Source organism: Littorina saxatilis, linkage group LG2, assembly GCF_037325665.1.
Source record: "Littorina saxatilis isolate snail1 linkage group LG2, US_GU_Lsax_2.0, whole genome shotgun sequence".
Taxonomy (NCBI): Eukaryota; Metazoa; Mollusca; class Gastropoda; order Littorinimorpha; family Littorinidae; genus Littorina; species Littorina saxatilis.
The window spans coordinates 45,715,582-45,734,215 of NC_090246.1; the positions used below are offsets into that span (position 1 = coordinate 45,715,582).

At 43.5% G+C, this 18,634-nt stretch overlaps 1 protein-coding gene across 1 annotated transcript; it reads right to left on the minus strand.

Annotated features, from left to right (window-relative positions):
* Positions 1–332: 332 nt before the first annotated feature.
* On the minus strand, positions 333–11,991 carry LOC138959076 (uncharacterized). The gene is made up of 2 exons (XM_070330425.1): positions 9,740–11,991; positions 333–1,840 (listed from the first exon to the last, which is right to left on the minus strand). The coding sequence occupies exons 1-2, from the start codon at positions 10,538–10,540 to the stop codon at positions 1,112–1,114; spliced, it is 1,530 nt and encodes a 509-aa protein (XP_070186526.1). The 5' UTR covers positions 10,541–11,991; the 3' UTR covers positions 333–1,111.
* Between the last annotated feature and the right edge of the window lie 6,643 nt (positions 11,992–18,634).

An 18,634-nucleotide genomic window follows, 5' to 3' on the forward strand; every position in this document is an offset into this window, starting at 1 on the left:
ATGTGATTCAAGCGCAGATAAATGTATTCCAGTGACGGTTATAACATCTGAAGATTTCCTTTTTTTTTTTTTTTTACTAAAAGAGACGATACAAAATCCATTTAAAAAAATCGTAGTTTAACAGTAATTGTAAATCGAGATAAACATTGCTCACAAGATCGTGGCCTGAAAAGCCTTTGATGTACACAAATAGTACATGCAACAAACAAGCAATGAACACGTGGTAAAGGCAATTTTCCCCTTCGGTATAAACAAAAACTTGTGAACAAGATTAATGAAAGGACTGACTATTGCCTGCTTGCTCCTGATTGAACAAAAAATAAACTGACACATTTTTAAAGTCACAATTAGCTTTATTCACAAGCGTATTTGTGGATCACAACAATAGGTTATCACAGCCTGCGATGAGCCTTATCGATTGCTGTTATAATTTGTAACAGCATACAAGACTAAGTTTACTTTACCACTGCAATGTCTTGCACTAACCAATGCATCAATATCAATCTCTCTCTCTCGCGTTCAAACTAACACACACACGAAACAAGCTGTACAGGAAAATCGGTTCATCAGCCAAAGTGTCCAAGGGTGTAACGGCATGTTCTGTACCCTAGCGAAATGACTGCTAAGCACAGAACTGATGACAGTCTCAGAGATTATTCAAAATAATGGTCGAAGTTAGCGGATCATGAAAAATGCAAGCTTCAGGGTAAGTGATTTTGGTTGTTGGGTAAGTTACCGAAAAATAACTAGCCCTACATATTAACTATGCGCTTCGTTCAATAATGAATTTTCTCGATTTGCTCTATAAATCCCTTAGTGCACTGGGATGTCTCAATAACTTAAATTATTCATCGTCATTCAAAATGCATAATGTATTCAGTTGGCCAATCATTTTTAACTGACATCCACCTCGCACACCCACCTCCAAAGGAACCTGAGAAGGATTTTTTCTCAGCACATTGCAGTTTGTTTCATTTTAACATTATGCTGGCAGTATGCAGTCGCCGACAGTACAGCAATGGCAAGACCCGTGTCACAGTTTCGCTTGATCCTAATAATAAGTCTAGGTTCCCGTCGAGGCAGATTTCCTGTCTATCCTTTGTGACTAGCATCAGGCCATGGGCCCAGTGGCGGCCAAAGAACCAGTAGCCGAGGTGGGCTTGGAGGCCATGATCTTGGAGAGAGCGTTCATCTCCTTCTTGACCTTGAAGCGGAAGACCCAGGGCAGGTCGCGGCGCGGCAGGATGCGCTTGGGGCAGGGCAGCTCACTCAGGTCGTCGTAGTCGTCGCTGTGGGCTAGCACGTCGGGAAGCCCCCTTCCGAACTGCTCCGCGAAGCCGCCCAGCGGCGTGATGCTGAAGGTGGGGGCGTCCAGCGTGGCCAGCTTGCTGCTGCTCAGCTCCGGCCACTGTCCAGGGTCCGCCCCGTAGCTGCCCGCCATCAACAGGCGCTGGTCACCAGACTGGCCGGCCGTGGTCAGCCTGTGAGAGCTGCTCGAGGAGCGACCCGGTTGTCCCCCACCACCGGTGGTCAGCTGGGCGAGGTGGCGAGAGCTGTTGGCGGACCTGGCCGCGAGGTCAGGAGCACCGGACATCACCCGGTGGTGGGAACTGCCCGACGACTTGCCCCGACTCTTCACGCCGTGGAAGCACGACAGCTCGGGGGTCTTGGAGGAAGCCGCTTTTGGTGTGGCGGCATGCGCTGGCAGGGTGGGCGGGCGGTAGGGGCGGGTGTGTAGCGACAGTGCGCTGTCGGGTCCAGACCCGGCCTTGCTGAGCGGCGCAAGGTGCAGGCTGGAGGTGGCCGTCGTGCCTCGCTCCGTCAGGGGCTGGGCCACTGGCTGCACACACAATCAACACCATAACAACAACTTGATAGTTTCACCATCATCCCTTGCAGGACATCACAGCGAAGCTCACCAGACAATGACTCAACACCTTGTATATATTGATTCTAGGAAGAAGAAAAAATTGTCAGATGATGCATTGTCTCATAGTTATCAGAGACTCCAATGAATTAACAAATAACCGGCAAAATCAAAGCAGTTTATTTTCCCGTCACATAGATAAAATCGTGTATTGAGTCACTAAATGAGTCAGTACAATTATCACTATTCTAGAAAAGAAGCCTCAAGCTTTTAGTGATGTTTAACACCCGATTAAAGCCGGTGATGACAATGAACAAAGCCAAACTTGAGCCCCAGGCAAGTAGGGGAAGGGCCCCTAATATGGACCACTTTTTGTTTATTGCTGATAACTAGCTTGTTTTCTTGCGAAGAAGTTTCATTTTGTGGTTGGTAGTCCTTCTCTCTTAGTTGAACAGTTAGGCCTAATTAGAGTGAAATAGCTTTGATAGACCTTCAGCAAAAATTAAATACAGAAAAAATCACAAATGGTCCATATTAGGAGCCTGGGCGCCCAATATGGACCAGTGAAGCGGCCTTCACGAATCACTGTAAAAAGCCCCCTATACTTCAAAATAACATGATACAACTTAGTGTGCAAGTCAGACTAATTCAAATATTCTTTAGAATTAGCTGTTTCGGTTTGATGAGAGCATTATTTGAAGCACACCAGGAAACTGAAGAAGCTTATCAAAAACAGAGTAAAAATAAGTGAAATTATCAACTTCCACAAAAAAGACTATTTGTTATATTTTTTTGAAATCTCGAGGGCTATAGGTTATTTTCAGCAAGCTTCTTAATGAATTAATTAAAATTGCCTTTAGTTTTTATTTTCTTCGATTTGCTGAAGGTGGTCCATATTAGGGGACTCACACATACTTTGAGGTTTTGCTATTATTTGTTGCTTGCAGTAGAAACTCGGGGTACACACTGTTAAAATGTAACAAATACTGCCTTAGCTGTCATATATAGCCATTTTTGTGTTATGAAAGCTTTGGCTGTGGAGAGAAACGAGTCCGTTTTAGGCGGCACATTTAGAGTGAACGCTGCCAAAACTGTGAGAAAAAGCCTAACGGTTTTGAGATTTGTGTTTCTGCAACTGTTTTGACATGTGCAACTCATCCAGACGGAGAGGGTGAATAAAGAGAATGAAATTGTTTTGAGCGCTCTAGCGCCGTTAGTTTGTCAGAACAGGAGGTGGTCCATATTAGGAGCCGGTCCATATTAGGAGCCTTTCCCCTATAAAACCCTTTCCGCCTTTTACTTACAGAGAGAGAACTGACGGTCTGGAGAAGTCTAATCCTTCTGTTACTTAGACAGGCGTGACCAAGCTAGGCCTTTATGACAGTAGTACTCAAGCGAAACGGCCAGTAATGTTTAAGTACTATAAAAATGATAACCGCTTCTTATGAGTCAAATGACCCACCAGCTATTTCAGTATGGCAGAACAGAAGGAACAATTATGTTCCGCCATGTTGAATGTTCAGTTATGGTTCCGATCTGCCAGCTTGGCGTGCGGTACTGACTTGGAAAGTTATAAGAACGTCGCGTATACATAGAGAATACTACTACATGGCTTGCTGTCGTACCTGATTTACAGTTACACGAGTTGTTGTTTTTACATTTAGTCAAGTTTTGACTAAATGTTTTAACGTAGAGGGGGGAATCGATCGAGACGAGGGTCGTGGTGTATGTGCGTGTGTCTGTGTGTGTGTGTGTGGAGAGCGATTCAGACTAAACTACTGGACCGATCTTTATGAAATTTGACATGAGAGTTCCTGGGTATGAAATCCCCGAACTTTTTTTTTTCATTTTTTTGATAAATGTCTTTGATGACGTCATATCCGGCTTTTCGTGAAAGTTGAGGCGGCACTGTCACGCCCTCATTTTCAAGTTCAACCAAATTGGTTGAAATTTTGGTCAAGTAATCTTCGACGAAGCCCGGACTTCGGTATTGCATTTCAGCTTGGTGGCTTAAAAATTAATTAATGACTTTGGTCATTAAAAATCTGAAAATTGTAAAAAAAAAATAAAAATTTATTCAGTTAACGATCCAAATTTACGTTCATCTTATTCTCCATCATTTTCTGATTCCAAAAACATATAATTATGTTATATTTGGATTAAAAACAAGCTCTGAAAATTAAATATATAAAAATTATTATCAAAATTAAATTGTCGAAATCAATTTAAAAACACTTTCATCTTATTCCTTGTCGGTTCCTGATTCCAAAAACATATAGATATGATATGTTTGGATTAAAAACACGCTCAGAAAGTTAAAACAAAGAGAGGTAAGAAAAGCGTGCTATCCTTCTTAGCCGGCAACTATACTACCCCGCTCTTCTTGTCAATTTCACTGCCTTTGCCATGAGCGGTGGACTGACGATGCTACGTATGCGGTCTTGCTGAAAAATGGCATTGCGTTCAGTTTCATTCTGTGAGTTCGACAGCTACTTGACTAAATGTTGTATTTTCACCTTACGCGAATTGTTAAATATTGAATTGCGAGCGAAAGCGAGCTGTTCACTATTTGAAAAAGCAACGAGTGTAAATCTAGTACGAAACAGCAAGCCATGTAGTATTTGTGTATCCCACATACTGTACTCGCGTGTATTTTACTGAAAATGTCCTGCAGTCGAGGCAACTAAATCGAAGACGCTTGTTTTGGAACCTCGATCTCTTCTAAAGCCTCGTGCAATCTATGACGAGTCAAAGTAAAGAAACGTCACTCTGAAAGTGTGGCGTGACGTGTTAGTTCTAAAAATTCATCGAGGGTAATTAGCGAGCGCAATTTTTTTTTTCTATAATGACGTTTGTCTCGGTGACTTTGGCATCATAAGCAATGGAAAAACAGGTCCCTGCCAGACTTGCTTGACATGACCTCATTTACATGATATACTGACACGTGTGATTTGAACGATTATCTCACGAGTGTCTCTCTCACGAGTGTAGGATAAAGAGCCATAATCGGGGGGACACACACACACACACACACACACACACCGTGGCACTATGTAGGCAGACTGACTACAGGCAGAGAAGGAAGTTTTCCTCATTATAGCTTTCAAAAAAGTGGACTGAAATAGGCCTACTTCAGGAATGGATGCAAATTTCATCGGGGTAGCCTTATATTGTTCTTTCTTACTCCTCCGCCCTTTTTATTGTTTTTGTTTTTTTAAACATTAAGAAACGCATTAGAAAACGATTTCAAATGTTGCATGTTGGCACTTGATTATTGAGGTATGGAAGTAGAAACAATGTTTGGCCAAGCATTGGCAGTTTGGACTGAAAATGTTCATCGTTAGTCCTTTTTCTCTCTCAAACTATTGACAGAAAGCCCTAGACTCCTCAATTTTTACCTTTTGTTTGTAACTGAGGTTTTGACGGTCACATTTTACTGGTAGGATGAAGTGTCTACCGTTTAAGACGTTTTGGAATTCAGACGGATACGCCGCGTCTTCTAAATAACAGACTACGACAATATAGGTCCATGCCTAATGTCTGATTCGGTTGTGGCAGTTCGTGTACCATCCATTAATTCCTTTCGCACACTTTAAAAACACCGAAACTTCGGATTAAACGTTACTGACAAGCGAGTACTACAATGGTAATACACCTTAAATTCTGATTGTTCGTATTGTTGGTTTGATCTTCATGAAGAACACAAATTCTCTGAATGTATGGCCGAGAAACATGAGCACATGACCATGATGTCATTTCTGTACACGAATGATCGCAAATTAGTCAGAAGGATGAGAGCTTTGTTACAGAACAAAACGTTTTGGCAATTCGTAATACTAGTTCATACACAAAACAAGTTTTGTTCATTTTTTGCTCGGTTTATTCATTCATCGTGCATACATCTCTCTCTCTCTCTCTCTCTCTCTCTCTCTCTCTCCCCCCCCCCCCCCCCCCCCCCCCGTCTCCGGAAGTAGTGCCGAATGAGTTCGGAACTATATTACCAACAGTCATGTGTTAATGCAGTGCATGGTGTTAAATCCCTCCCACAAAATTTGAAACGCGTTTACACGTCCCCCAAAAAGTGCAGTAAAATATGCATTGGAGTTTATGCACACTAAGACAGACATTCAACATTGTGCTCATGTCACACTAACCTCATCAGGCATTCGATCTTTCCAGGTGACAAGGCATAGTCTATCTATTGTTAGAGATACCGTCCTTCCCCCATACACGATCGGGTTCACTCCTACAGATCTGTCCTGGCTTTCACTGTGACATAAAGTAAGCTTGCATCCGTGCCAAGCACTTAGGCGGATATCAGAAATCATGGCAAGGCTGCTATCCACGCAGAGTAGGATTATTTTTCTTTCTTTTTACATTTAGTCAAGTTTTTTTTGAATTAATGTAGCTGAAGGCTTTTGATTTTTGGTATGTGTTTAAGTTGAAATATGCACTTATCCCGTGTACACGCCTGAACCACTGATATATCTGTGTTGATGCGCATGATCGTTTAAACGGGAAGGAATATGTAATGATATGATGTATGTGTATTATGACACTCACACACATAGACAACACTGTGAAGGCGTGTATAGTAATGATTACACTGTATTGAATATAAGACTAAAAGGTAAGGTTAAACACAAGCACAAAGTAGAGAGTACTGAAGCAAGAGACTGTTCACTGTGATAGCTGAATGTAGACTGCTGCAGAAGGCAAGGATAAAACTGAGGCTGGCTGTGTGGCCAGGCAGTATGGATAACCATGACTAGTGAGCATGCAGATATCACTACAGAATACACCTTTAAACCGTATAAGCTCCTTAGGTTACGCGGGACACTTACAGATTTCTTCAAGACGACAGTGTCCCCAGACGGCGAAGCAAGGAGTGCAGTAGGTAAACCGTGGTTCGCAGTCTCCACGACAAATTTGCGGCTGTAAGAATTTGTCTCAAGTGTTGCTGGTGTGTTTTTTGGCGCACAAGAGAGAGAGAGAGAGAAAGAGAGCAGGGCCGGACCCAGGGGGGGGTTCCAGGGGTTCCGGAACCCCACCCCTGGAAAAAGCATGTACCTTGCTTTGAGTGGTTTTTTTTTTTTACTAGTTTTAGCACCAAAACAATGCTGCTCTTAACCCTCAAAACAAGGCCCAGAATGCACCAGATTGCACAGATTTTAACCGTTTTTCAAAAATTTTCCGGGGGAGCATGCCCCCGGACCCCCCTAGTTCGCGCGCCTGCTTTGCAGGCGCGCGCTTGTGGCTTCGCCACTTCGCTGATTTGCCCCCCCCCCAAAAAGGAGGAACTTGACCCCCCCCCCCCCCCCCTTACAACTCATTTGGTCCGGCCCTGGAGAGAGAGAGAGTAAGCTAACTGTGTGAGTGTGTCACGGTGTGCCTGTGTACGTGTGTGTGTGTGTTTGAACCAGCGAACGGTTTTCTTAGGCAACTCTTCCGTCTGTCGTCAGATCTTATTCATTACCGGTATGTAACCTACTCATTCGTCTAGATAAAAGCCACTGCATTTAGAAACTCAAATCGAGTCTGTGATTTAGCGAACGCCTGCTCTTCATTCAGAGCTGTACGGAATTAAACAGCTCTTCACAACGTAAACAACTATATATTTTCCATTGGACACTAATTATATTATACCGCCTTGAAAGATTCCACAATACAGAATTTTATATTTTAATTATTGAACGTTCAAACACTCCGGCATTCTAAGACTGACATTCCTCGCCTTTTGTCAGTGTCATCTGTTCAACCGCCCACACCGAGCTCCTTAGCTCTTGGGACGATTTCAAAGCTGTACTTCATGCAAAAATGTGTAAATTTCACCGCTATGGGGGCAAACAGGACGGAACGGGAACTGTTGATGGCATGAGATTCATTTTTTACATTCCTGTCAGCCGGGTCTTGGAATTCCAAATATACCCGCAATGCGAGGCTGAGCTAGTCCGTTTGCATCCTTGTCACTTTTGAGAGTAAAGATATGGATACTGGAAACTGAGTCTGTACTCAATAACTTTGTTAAACAACAGTGGGTGCAGAAATCACGGTCGCCAAAAACGACCCAAGCACAGAATTGTGAAGCACATGGATCGATTTGAGCACGATTATCAGTCCTTCAACGGCTTCAGTTCTCATCACAAACCCGCGACTTATATTCACCTCACCCCTCGCAGATCAAATCGTGACTTCAAAGCCAAAAAAGTTAATGGCCGATACCTGCCATCTCAGTTTACGTACATGCTATTAGGCTATAGTTTTACAATGGAGGTATACGATAGCGTAAGCACAATGATCAAAGAAATCTGGGAGCTGGGTGGAACATTTGTAAACAGTACGTCTCATTCCGGGACAGTATACTCAGTCAGCAAATAAACACAGTACAATAAACACATACACGCGTATGGCTATCCGTTCATTTTCCCATTCCGTTCACACGAACAAAGAAGCCCTGCAGTGATAGTGTGCGCGAGAGCCTGCCCCATGCTGTTAGTGAACACGATTGGTTGGTCTCAAGCCACACTGACATTCTTCAGTGTCCCCAGCTATTGAGATTGCAAAACAATATATTCAGCAACCCCTTATACTTCATACCTTTCGTGCGTGTCGTCTGTATAGGTGTTTTCAGGAATGCGTTCTATTGCCCGGTGGCCCGTCTGGTTCCACAAACAAGGGCTAGGCATGGGGTTTCAAGAGCGTGACATTTCTGTCATTTACTTACTTCGTCAGTTCAGGAACATTATGAAATATTGAGTTTATGTCCAATGCTCCCGGGATCAAGTTTTATCAACAAACTTATCATTTTTAGAACGTTAATGAATTATTTAATGTTTAAACTTCCGAGCTGAAATAAAATCCCAAAGTCTAGACTGAGTCAAAGAATGTTTGACAAACATTTCAGTCAATTTGATTGAAAAATGAGGTCGCCACAGTGCATCATTAACTTTTTATTCGGATATGATGTCATCAAAGACGTATATAAAAAATAAAAAATAAAGTGGAAATACCATCTGGAAAAAATCGCATAGAAAGTTTAATGAAGATTTTTCCTGTCTTTTCCTGGAAATCCCTCTACACTCACGCAGACACACACACACTCACACACACACGCACACACACACGTCGTGGTGCACACGCCAATAGCCTTTTTTTTATCATTATAACAAAATTCTACAAATATTTCAAATTGTACACTGATGCTGTCGGAATGTTGATTTTTGGTATGTGGCTTAGTCGAGGGGTAGTTTTATCTCCCTGACGTTAAATCTATCCGGGCTAGGTCTGAGATAGTGAGCAGAAATGTGTTCACGAATATTGTGCCTTTAATTAACTTATCACCCAAAAAAGTACTGGATGCAATCGTTTACAGAGTTGGGTAGATTTGTGACTGTGTTTTACACAACACTTCACTAGTCGCTGTTGGTAGTGGTCGAGCGTTGTATAAAGTGCACGCAATAGTCTAAGCTTACTGCACGCATTATACTAAGTTAAAGGCAATCATGTACACCATCACACGTCTAATCAGGCTTCGTGATAACAAGATCGTCCTACTTGAACACTTACAACAAATCAACATTCTTACTGCTGCCTGTGCAGAATGGCAGTTTTTGGGGAATAACTTGCAAAGATTGACGCAGGTACATCAGTTCAAATCAATTCAGCAAAAACATCAACATTCACGCATAGATTCTTGGTATAAACCCAAGCTTTTATGCAATGACGCTATTATTACGCGTCAAAGTCGGGACAGATTTGTCGTGGTGACCATGATTACTTTCACGAGAAGGGAGGTACTAGTACTCTTCCCATCCCCCCCTCCCCCCGGGCCCCCCCAGTCCCTCCCCAAGCATCCCAAGCCCCCTTTCTTACCACAGGTACAGGTGATCTGGGTTTGGTGGCAGCAGATGTGGGCGGCGCCACGTTCTTGCCTCTGACGGGAGAGAAGCCAGGGTTGTTGAGGCGACGGAACACCCCCGTGCCGCCACCGCTTCCCGTGTTGTACATCTTCACGCCGTTGCCGTTAAAGTCTATGACGGCGGGGCGGGTGCTGGGCCGGGATTTGAACCGCTCGGCGTACTCCTCCGGAGCGTTGGTGGACACGGGGGCCGTCTTGGATCGCGACCGCCTGTCTCGGCCCGAGGTTCGAGGCTCCAGAGAGGCCTGGAGCACATCGGAAAAGGTGTAGCTGAGGGGCCGCGGGGGCACGCTGCGGTAGATCCGGGTGTTCATGATGTCCGCTGCATCCACTACCGCTGTGTATGTTGTCCGGGGTCGGGACCCTCTCAAGGCTCGCCCTCGGAGACCATGTGAAAATCTTCTTCCACCCCCCGCTACTGCTCTTCCTTCTCCTTCTCCTTCTCCTCGTGGAGGTCCCCTTTGGTCAGTGTGAACAAGGGCTGCGTTGAAGCCGCTGCCGTAGCTGCCACGAGGCGGAACACAGGACACAGACGGCAGAGAGAATCCCACAGGAACGCCACACCAAACACCTGTCGCGCCACTACTCTTCTCACCTGTAGTAACTGCCGCCCGCACACTTTGTTCACAGCCGCTCACAGGCTGGTCGTGGTGCTGGTAGTGGTGGTGGTGGTGGTGGTGGTGGTGCCCCACACCACTCCCACCTCCAACTCCTCCGCCATCTGCTTCCCTGGCGGCCGGGTGGGGCTGGCTCATGGCCCGTTTCAGGTCACTAACTACCCGGGGTGGAGGATAGGGTGGGTGCCGGGTGAGGTTCCTAGCTCCAGCTCTAACCTAGCCGGCGTTACCACAACATATACGGGGTGGTGGCGGAGTGCGCGGGTAGCCGGCAAAGAGGATTATCATTAACAGCCCGCACCCCAACTTCACGCCAGCTTTGGTCGCTCAGGCATGACTGGCAGTACTGCGGTTACTGAAGTGGCCCGGACCTCTTCTAATACCATGCACTTTGGAAGGGCACCACTGTCACATAGACACAATCGTTGGAGCTTGGGCTATAGTCATATATTACATAACATCATACGTTCCCCGATCTCATTTACATATTGTACAGTCAATATGTCTGTTCGATCTCTTTGTTTTTATTTCAACTGGCTTACACAGACCGTGATTTTATTACATTTTAAAGTTCGTATCACCTTTCCTATCACTATGTTCTATGCTATACACTTCAGAAAAAGGAACCACACCGAGTTTAAATGATTCTTTTTCAACATCATACGATACTGACAATTCACTGAACATTGTATGTGCCGAGAACCCAACACTTCCCAGAGTGCAACTAAACTGAAAAAGAACAACCCAGTTCTGTTGTGAAGTTACTCAACTTTGAGTAAATGTGTTGTGTTCGTAGCTTTACTCAACCTCACCTTCTGTTTTACGCCCTATTAACTAATCACAGTACAGCCCGCTCCATTTTGGTTCACAGTTTGTCTATGTGTTAATTACCTTAGATTGTTAGTGCAACCCCTGAACTTTATTGCTCAGCGCACCCATGCACTCGCGCAAGCAACCTGTTGAAATCCTATCGTGTTAAGATTACTGCTGTTCACATGCAGTCGGCTTTGACGGCAGATTATAGAGAGTAAAACACAAGTCTGTGACGGCAGGTGGTTAGCAGCCCGGTAAACAGCCCGGTGACACACACGACTAGAATTATCTGACTTATTCACTGCTTGGCAGATTAGTGACATGTTTAAACTCAAGATTAATATGGTGTCTTACAAGTCATTGTTTGTATCCTCGAAGCCTCCAGCTAAAGCATATGTCATTGACCACAGTCATTCAGATGCAAGTAAAACAGAACTGCAGTTTTCTCAGATCAGGCAGACTCGATTGTAAGGTATGAACAGCAGACAAGAAATCACAGACATCGTTCACATTAGTACTGAGTGACCATTTTTTTCTTCTTTCTCCATACCATATAATGACACGTCATCGGAACGAAACGAAATGTAATCTCCTGACTAACCTGCTATTTTGACAGTTTTTACACAAAAAAGAACACTTCACACGCAAAATACTGTTGCATAGTAGCTTAGGTCCTTCTATTGCAAAACTGCCAAGCCTGATTTCACCACAGTGTGATTACAGTAGCTCTGAGTAGGACATTCCGAAGAGTGCGTTTTAAAAGACTTGGCATGTTCATATCAAGGCAGTAGAACGTTGAATCTGAACCAACGCACAAGAATTCAGATCAGAGCTGGTTGGAACCCCACTGTTAAATGAAGGGGGGGGGGGGGGGGTGTCGAGCAAATCGTCGAATGTAAATAAAGGTTCAGTGATAAATGTGGCTTGCACCAGAATAAATCACAACTCTTACAAACACGCAACAGTTTTAAACCAGAATTGTTTCCTTCACGAACAGATTTCCTTATTTCTTTTTCATTTGGCAAACTTACGTAGCCGTACTGTATAATCTATGACTGCCAATACTCCACGCCCTTATCAGTGCAGTGATCTACTGACGGCAATCGAACGCGAATTGTATAGAACGTCAGGTTTGGTATTATAAATGGGAGGCATTTTGGATTAGTCTGCACACATTGCTCACAGAACTAACAAGATCTGAGTGTGTTCTTTCAAAGCGACCGCGAGGCCAAAGCATTATCAGGAACCACGAAGAACAGGTACTTGAAAAGGGTTCGGGTGGGGACAGGAAAGGTAGTGTACCCTGATTAGATCAATATCTCTTCACGCCAGCACGCAAGGTGGTAGGGTTTCCCAGTTACCCGGGGTGTTGGCTGGTGCCAATACAGTGTGTGTGTGTGTGTGTGTGTGTGTGTGTGCGCGTGTGTATTTTAGTGTCAGTTTAAAACGGCACAGTAAGCCTCCCGTAAACCATAACTGAACTCCCCGAGCCTCTACATACAGTGCAAGCATACTTCCATTTGAACGCTCACCGAACGGGAACATCCTGGCTGATTTTTGTCAAGAGTGAGACATTTTCAAAGAATTTATTTTCGTGGACTATCCGAACGCTTTTCAATTCTAAATAATAAATTGACAGCTTGTTACACAAACATTCTTAAATCACAAAAGAATTCTTTTTTCATCAAGACAAGATCAGTAGAATTTGAAGTTTTGAAAGTTTGAAAAAAGAAAAGCCCGGAAACGTGTCACGCAAAACGTCTTTCTCGTAGCAGACGACGGTTCTGCATAGCGCCAGTTCCTCTGAACGGTCAACCGCCACCGCTCTACTGAGTTCGTGTGACTTGCAGCCGTTTGTTGCGTTTTAGATTCAGAGGTAGACGATAACGTGCTATTGCAGATAAGCTTACAGGCAGTCGCATTGAAATCACAAACTGACGACTAAATTGTGAAAAAAAGGAAACTGAATCACACGGGTTCACGATGGCTCAGGGGTAAGATAAACCACGCAAAAATAAATTCTTTGAAAATTGCTCGCTCTTTACGGAGGGCACCTAGGATGTTCTCAAGCGGTGAGTGTTTAAATGAAAGGGGGTGTGTACTGTGTGTAAAAGCCTGACAGTGTCTATGAAGGTTTACGGGAGGCCGACTGTGCCTTTAAGCAAGATTGTATGACGGTTTTAACACCCAACAGTCATGAAGTACAAAATGATTTTATTTAGACATCTTTCTTAAATACCAAACGGCTAGTGGTGAGTTTATCTATGAAACTAACAATTCAGATTAATAGGTCATCGTGCAAAAAAAAAATTGCAAAAAAGGGGGTAGGATCGAGTGGGTGTTTGGCAGAAAGAAACTTGAGTGTCAGTAAAAATCCTTTGAGGTGCTTGGAACAGAGTAGGCAATTTCGTTCTTTAAATCCTAAACCTGAAGCGTGCTTGGTTCGTCGAATATACTTCTTCTCTTGAATACTAGTAATTGAAAATATATATATACATAATATCAGTATTTCTTCTCAGACAACGAGACAGTATGACTCTGCCGGTATAACTCGCGGGAATCAAACAACGGTGCACCCTGTGTGGAGACAACACTCGAGTCACAATCATGGCCAATTGCTCATTTTCCATTGCACCGAGCAATAGGGATTCTTCGACGCCACGCCAGGCTTGAAGATTGACTGGAAGAATCTGAATTAAAGAACCGTACATTTCACGAATGTCTCTCAGTATGTCTGTGTCTCTGTCTTGTGTGTCTGTCTGTCTCTGTTTCTCCCTCTGTCTTGGCTGGCCGGCTGTCTAGCTGCCTCTCCCTCTCTCTTTCTCTCTCTAAGGCCTTTGTGTTTGAATGTTTTAGACTTAAATGGAATGCGCGTGCGCGTGCGTGCGCGAGCGTGCGTGTGTGTGTGTGTGTGTGTGCGCCGTGTGCCACGGTGTGTGTGTGTGTGTAGGTGCGTGCGTGTGTGTGTTAGTGTATGTGTTAGTGTGTGTGTGTGTGTAAGCAATTCGGCGAGCACATTGTAATTTTTACACTAGCAGTCTCAGTGTACTATTGTGTGTGTGTGTGTGCGTGCGTGCGTGCGTGTGTCACGTGCGTGCGTGCGGGCGTGTGTCACGTGCGTGCGTGCACGGCGTGTGTGTGTGCGTGCATGCGTATGTGTGTGTGTGTGTAAGCAATTCGGCGAGCACTATTTTTTTCGTATTTGAATGTACTCAAGCCAAGCAATTCTCCTAGTGTATTACACGCTCTCTCTCTCTCTTTCTCTCTCTCTTTCTCTCTCTCTGTCTCTGTCTCTGTCTCTCTCTCTCTCTCTCTTTCTCTCTCTCTCTGTCTCTGTCTCTGTCTCTCTCTCTCTCTCTCTCTCTCTCTCTCTCTCTCTCTCTCTCTCTCTCTCTCTCTCTCTCGAATGGTATGTAGTCGTTATCTAGGGAGACAGACTCGAAGACTACACGTCCCCAAGTCGGTTAGTCTATACCAAAGACTTCACTTGAGCACACATTGTCGTGTTGTTCCGACTCAAAGGCCTGACAGACAACAGCGTTGTTTTCCCTTGATCACTGTTGATCAGATATTCAAGTCGCAATCGAGGGGAGTGCTAAGTGCCCACAATCGACCGTGGCCGTGATCAACAGGCTGAGTAGAGAGGTTACGTTTTCCACGAACAACGAGTAAGGGCAACGAAGATATTTCTGCTTCCAGTCTGCGGTATTAGTTTTGTTGTATTGGACCAACTGCGATCTGAATAACGTTGTCAATTTATTTTCTCTGTGTCAAGTTGTGTTTTGTTTGTTTGGAAGAGCAATATCTCGTTTCAAGTGAGTCTTGGATGATAGACTGCGTGCGTGTTTTATGCATGTCACGGTGGGTGACACCTTTCTATCTAACTTATTGGGTGTAGTTTTTTTTTCTCCTCGCAAGACGTTCTATGGTTTCAAGTTGTTTCAAATTGTCTTGCTGTCAGTCAAGATTATAATTCTTGCGTATCGTCCAGATATTTTGAATGACATTCCCCAATGGGAGATCATGTCTGAGTGTACAGTTTACTGACATTGGTCTTAATTTGAAATCGGGATCCTAGACTGCCATGTGTAAGTTCCCCTTGCATTAGAGATGTCAGTTTTTGTTTTTCTTTCATTACGCATATGTATTTACAAACACCCACCCACACCCCCCACACACACACACACACACACACACCCCACACACACGCACACACACACACACACACACACACACACACACACATATGCCATACGCGCTAGGGAATGGGGGTGGGGGGGGGGGGGGGGTCGTAAACAGTGAGCAGGGCAATACAGCTGTTTAACTTACTTTATTAATGTTGCACTTTATAATCGCAAATTATACTCTTGAAAACCTTCTCTTTTGTTTTTTTTTAAGAGTATGCGTAGCAAGTTTTTGACTGTTTGACTCCGTCTGTAAGAACTACCAAAGATATTTTCCGCAACAGGAAGAGGCTGCTGTGCCTGTTTTTTTGGTTTTTTTTTTTAATATTTAGTCAAGTTTTGACTAAATATTTTAACATCGAGGGGGAATCGAAACGAGGGTATGGTGTATGTGTGTCTGTCTGTCTGTGCGTGTGTGTGTGCGTGTGTGTGTGTGTGTGTGTGTGTGTGTGTGTGTAGAGCGATTCAGACTAAACTACTGGACCGATCTTTATGAAATTTGACATGAGAGTTCCTGGGTATGAAATCCCCGAACGTTTTTGTCATTTTTTTGATAAATGTCTTTGATGACGTCATATCCGGCTTTTCGTGAAAGTTGAGGCGGCACTGTCACGCCCTCATTTTTCAACCAAATTGGTTGAAATTTTGGTCAAGTAATGTTCGACAAAGCCCGGGGTTTGCTATTGCATTTCAGCTTGGTGGCTTAAAAATTAATTAATGACTTTGGTCATTAAAAATCGGAAAATTGTAAAAAAAAATAAAAATTTATAAAACGATCCAAATTTACATTTATCTTATTCTCCATCATTTGCTGATTCCAAAAACATATAAATATGTTATATTCGGATTAAAAACAAGCTCTGAAAATTAAATATATAAAAATTATTATCAAAATTCTTTTTTCTAAATCGTTTTAAAAACACTTTCATCTTATTCCTTGTCGGTTAATGATTCCAAAAACATATAGATATGATATGTTTGGATTAAAAACACGCTCAGAAAGTTAAAACGAAGAGAGGTACAGAAAAGCGTGCTATCCTTCTCAGCGCAACGAATATCCCGCTCTTCTTGTCAATTCCACGGGCACTGCCTTTGCCACGGGCGGTGGAGTGACGATGCTACGAGTATACGGTCTTGCTGCGTTGCGTTGCGTTCAGTTTCATTCTGTGAGTTCGACAGCTACTTGACTAAATATTGTATTTTCGCCTTACGCGACTTGTTTGTTTCTCAACCAGGCTTTGCTGGGTTAAGACTTGGGTAATCTGTTGTGGTCCCACACACACACACTCATGTTTTATATGTTTTTTCGTTGTCTAAACATACTCTGAAATTGCCTATACTAAGGTTGCCTTTACTTCTAATACTTCCACAACACAAACAAATTCTCACAAACAAAATATAGGATGTACAAAATTAATACTCTCTCTCTCTCTCTCTCTCTCTCTCTCTCTCTCTCTCTCTCTCTCTCTCTCTCTCTCTCTCTCTCTCTCTCTCTCTCTCTCTCTCTCTCTCTCTCTCTCTCTCTCTCTCTCTCTGGAATTCTCTCCCGGAATTTGTGAGAGTCCCAATGAGTCTCAATACTTTCAAAAAACACCTTTCACTGTATTTAATGTTAAATTACGAAAAATTACAGTGATGGAAGACTTCGTTTAGTTATATTTGCATTTGTCCAAAGCATCAGAGTTCATTATATCCACACAAAAACACTCAAAGCTTTAATAACACATTTACTCATGCATGTGTATTCAGCATTGTTTTCACTACGTTACATATTATACGACGCTCTATATTTGTGTATAATATGTAATGTGTAAATATTCATATGTTGTTGTTTTTCTCTACCTTTTTTTCTACGTTAATATCCGTGTAAATATGTGATTAGATTAGTCCCCTCTCTGGGCGAGGGCTGGTTGAAAAAAGCTCGTTGTATTGCTTATGCCACAACCCTCGAAAAATAAAATTTGATTTGATTTGATTTGATTTGATTTGATTTGATCTCTCTCTCTCTCTCTCTCTCTCTCTCTCTCTCTCTCTCTCTCTCTCTCTCTCTCTCTCTCTCTTATAGTAGGGACTAGCTGTAAGAAAGGACCATATGGACCTAATGCTATCATCCCTCGGTAATAAAGTTTTCGAGTTCGAGTTCGAGTTCTCTCTCTCTCTGTCTCTCTCTCTGTCTCTCTCTCTGTCTCTCTCTCTCTCTCTCTCTCTCTCTCTCTCTCTCTCTCTCTCTCTCTCTCTCTCTCTCTGTGACACAGACAGAAATTCAATCGATACAAGGGAAATAAACTTTTCTGTGCTTGACGAAAAGAAACCAGTTTTGCAGGGCGAATCAGGTGAATGGCGTCCCTTGCACAGGTAAGCCTGGCAAGCCCGCAAAACAGAGCTTGAGTACACCTGTGTCTGGTTTACCCAGCGAAGGCTGAGAACTTTCAAGTTCTCACTTTGTTCAAAGCGAGAGCAATGCAAATGACACTTTGTGCATGAATTGTCATTCTCTTGTTATCATTGATGAATTGATTGATTGATTCATTCAAGTTATTGATTGATTGATCGGTGTATTGATTTATTCATTGATTCATTGATCAGAAGTTTGATCAAACGCGTGCTCTCGCCAGTGTGTTCGGTTTCTATGGACAGGGAAGTAAGCACGCGTATGAGTTGTTATAACAAAAATCATAGTCGGTATAAAGGATGGAAAATGTGTTTCCTTACACCTTAATAATGCAGAAGTTGATCAGTAAATCGCCGAGGTAATTAGGATTAGATTAACTGAAAGGCTGGCATTGTCCGCGGTAATCCGTTCAAGTTCTCTGGTGTGATTTTTGTCTGAATAGTGTGTGAAGGGGGAGTCTAAAACCGTCATGAAAATAAACTGCAGCTCAGTATAGGATAGTTAGAGAAGTGCATAATATTGTGGTGCGAGAGAAAGTTGTGTCAGTCAAGTGCACACACCGTTTAAGGGCGGCGCTCGACACATATATTGAACTAATGACACAGTCACCTTGGCCGATCGTGCACTGCCCGGCTGGATTGTGTATCACTGCAGGTCAAGGCAAGGTCAGGGTTAACCACGAGAACGTGCGCCAGTTTACTTCTGTCTGGCACAGAAACCAAGATGGGGATCCCCACTTCTGTTCTCGGCATCCACATGTCTGTCATGCCGTAGTCACGATGACAGTAGCACGTGCATCTGTTGAAGGTCAAGGGAAAAAATGTGACGTCAGGTTGGATGACA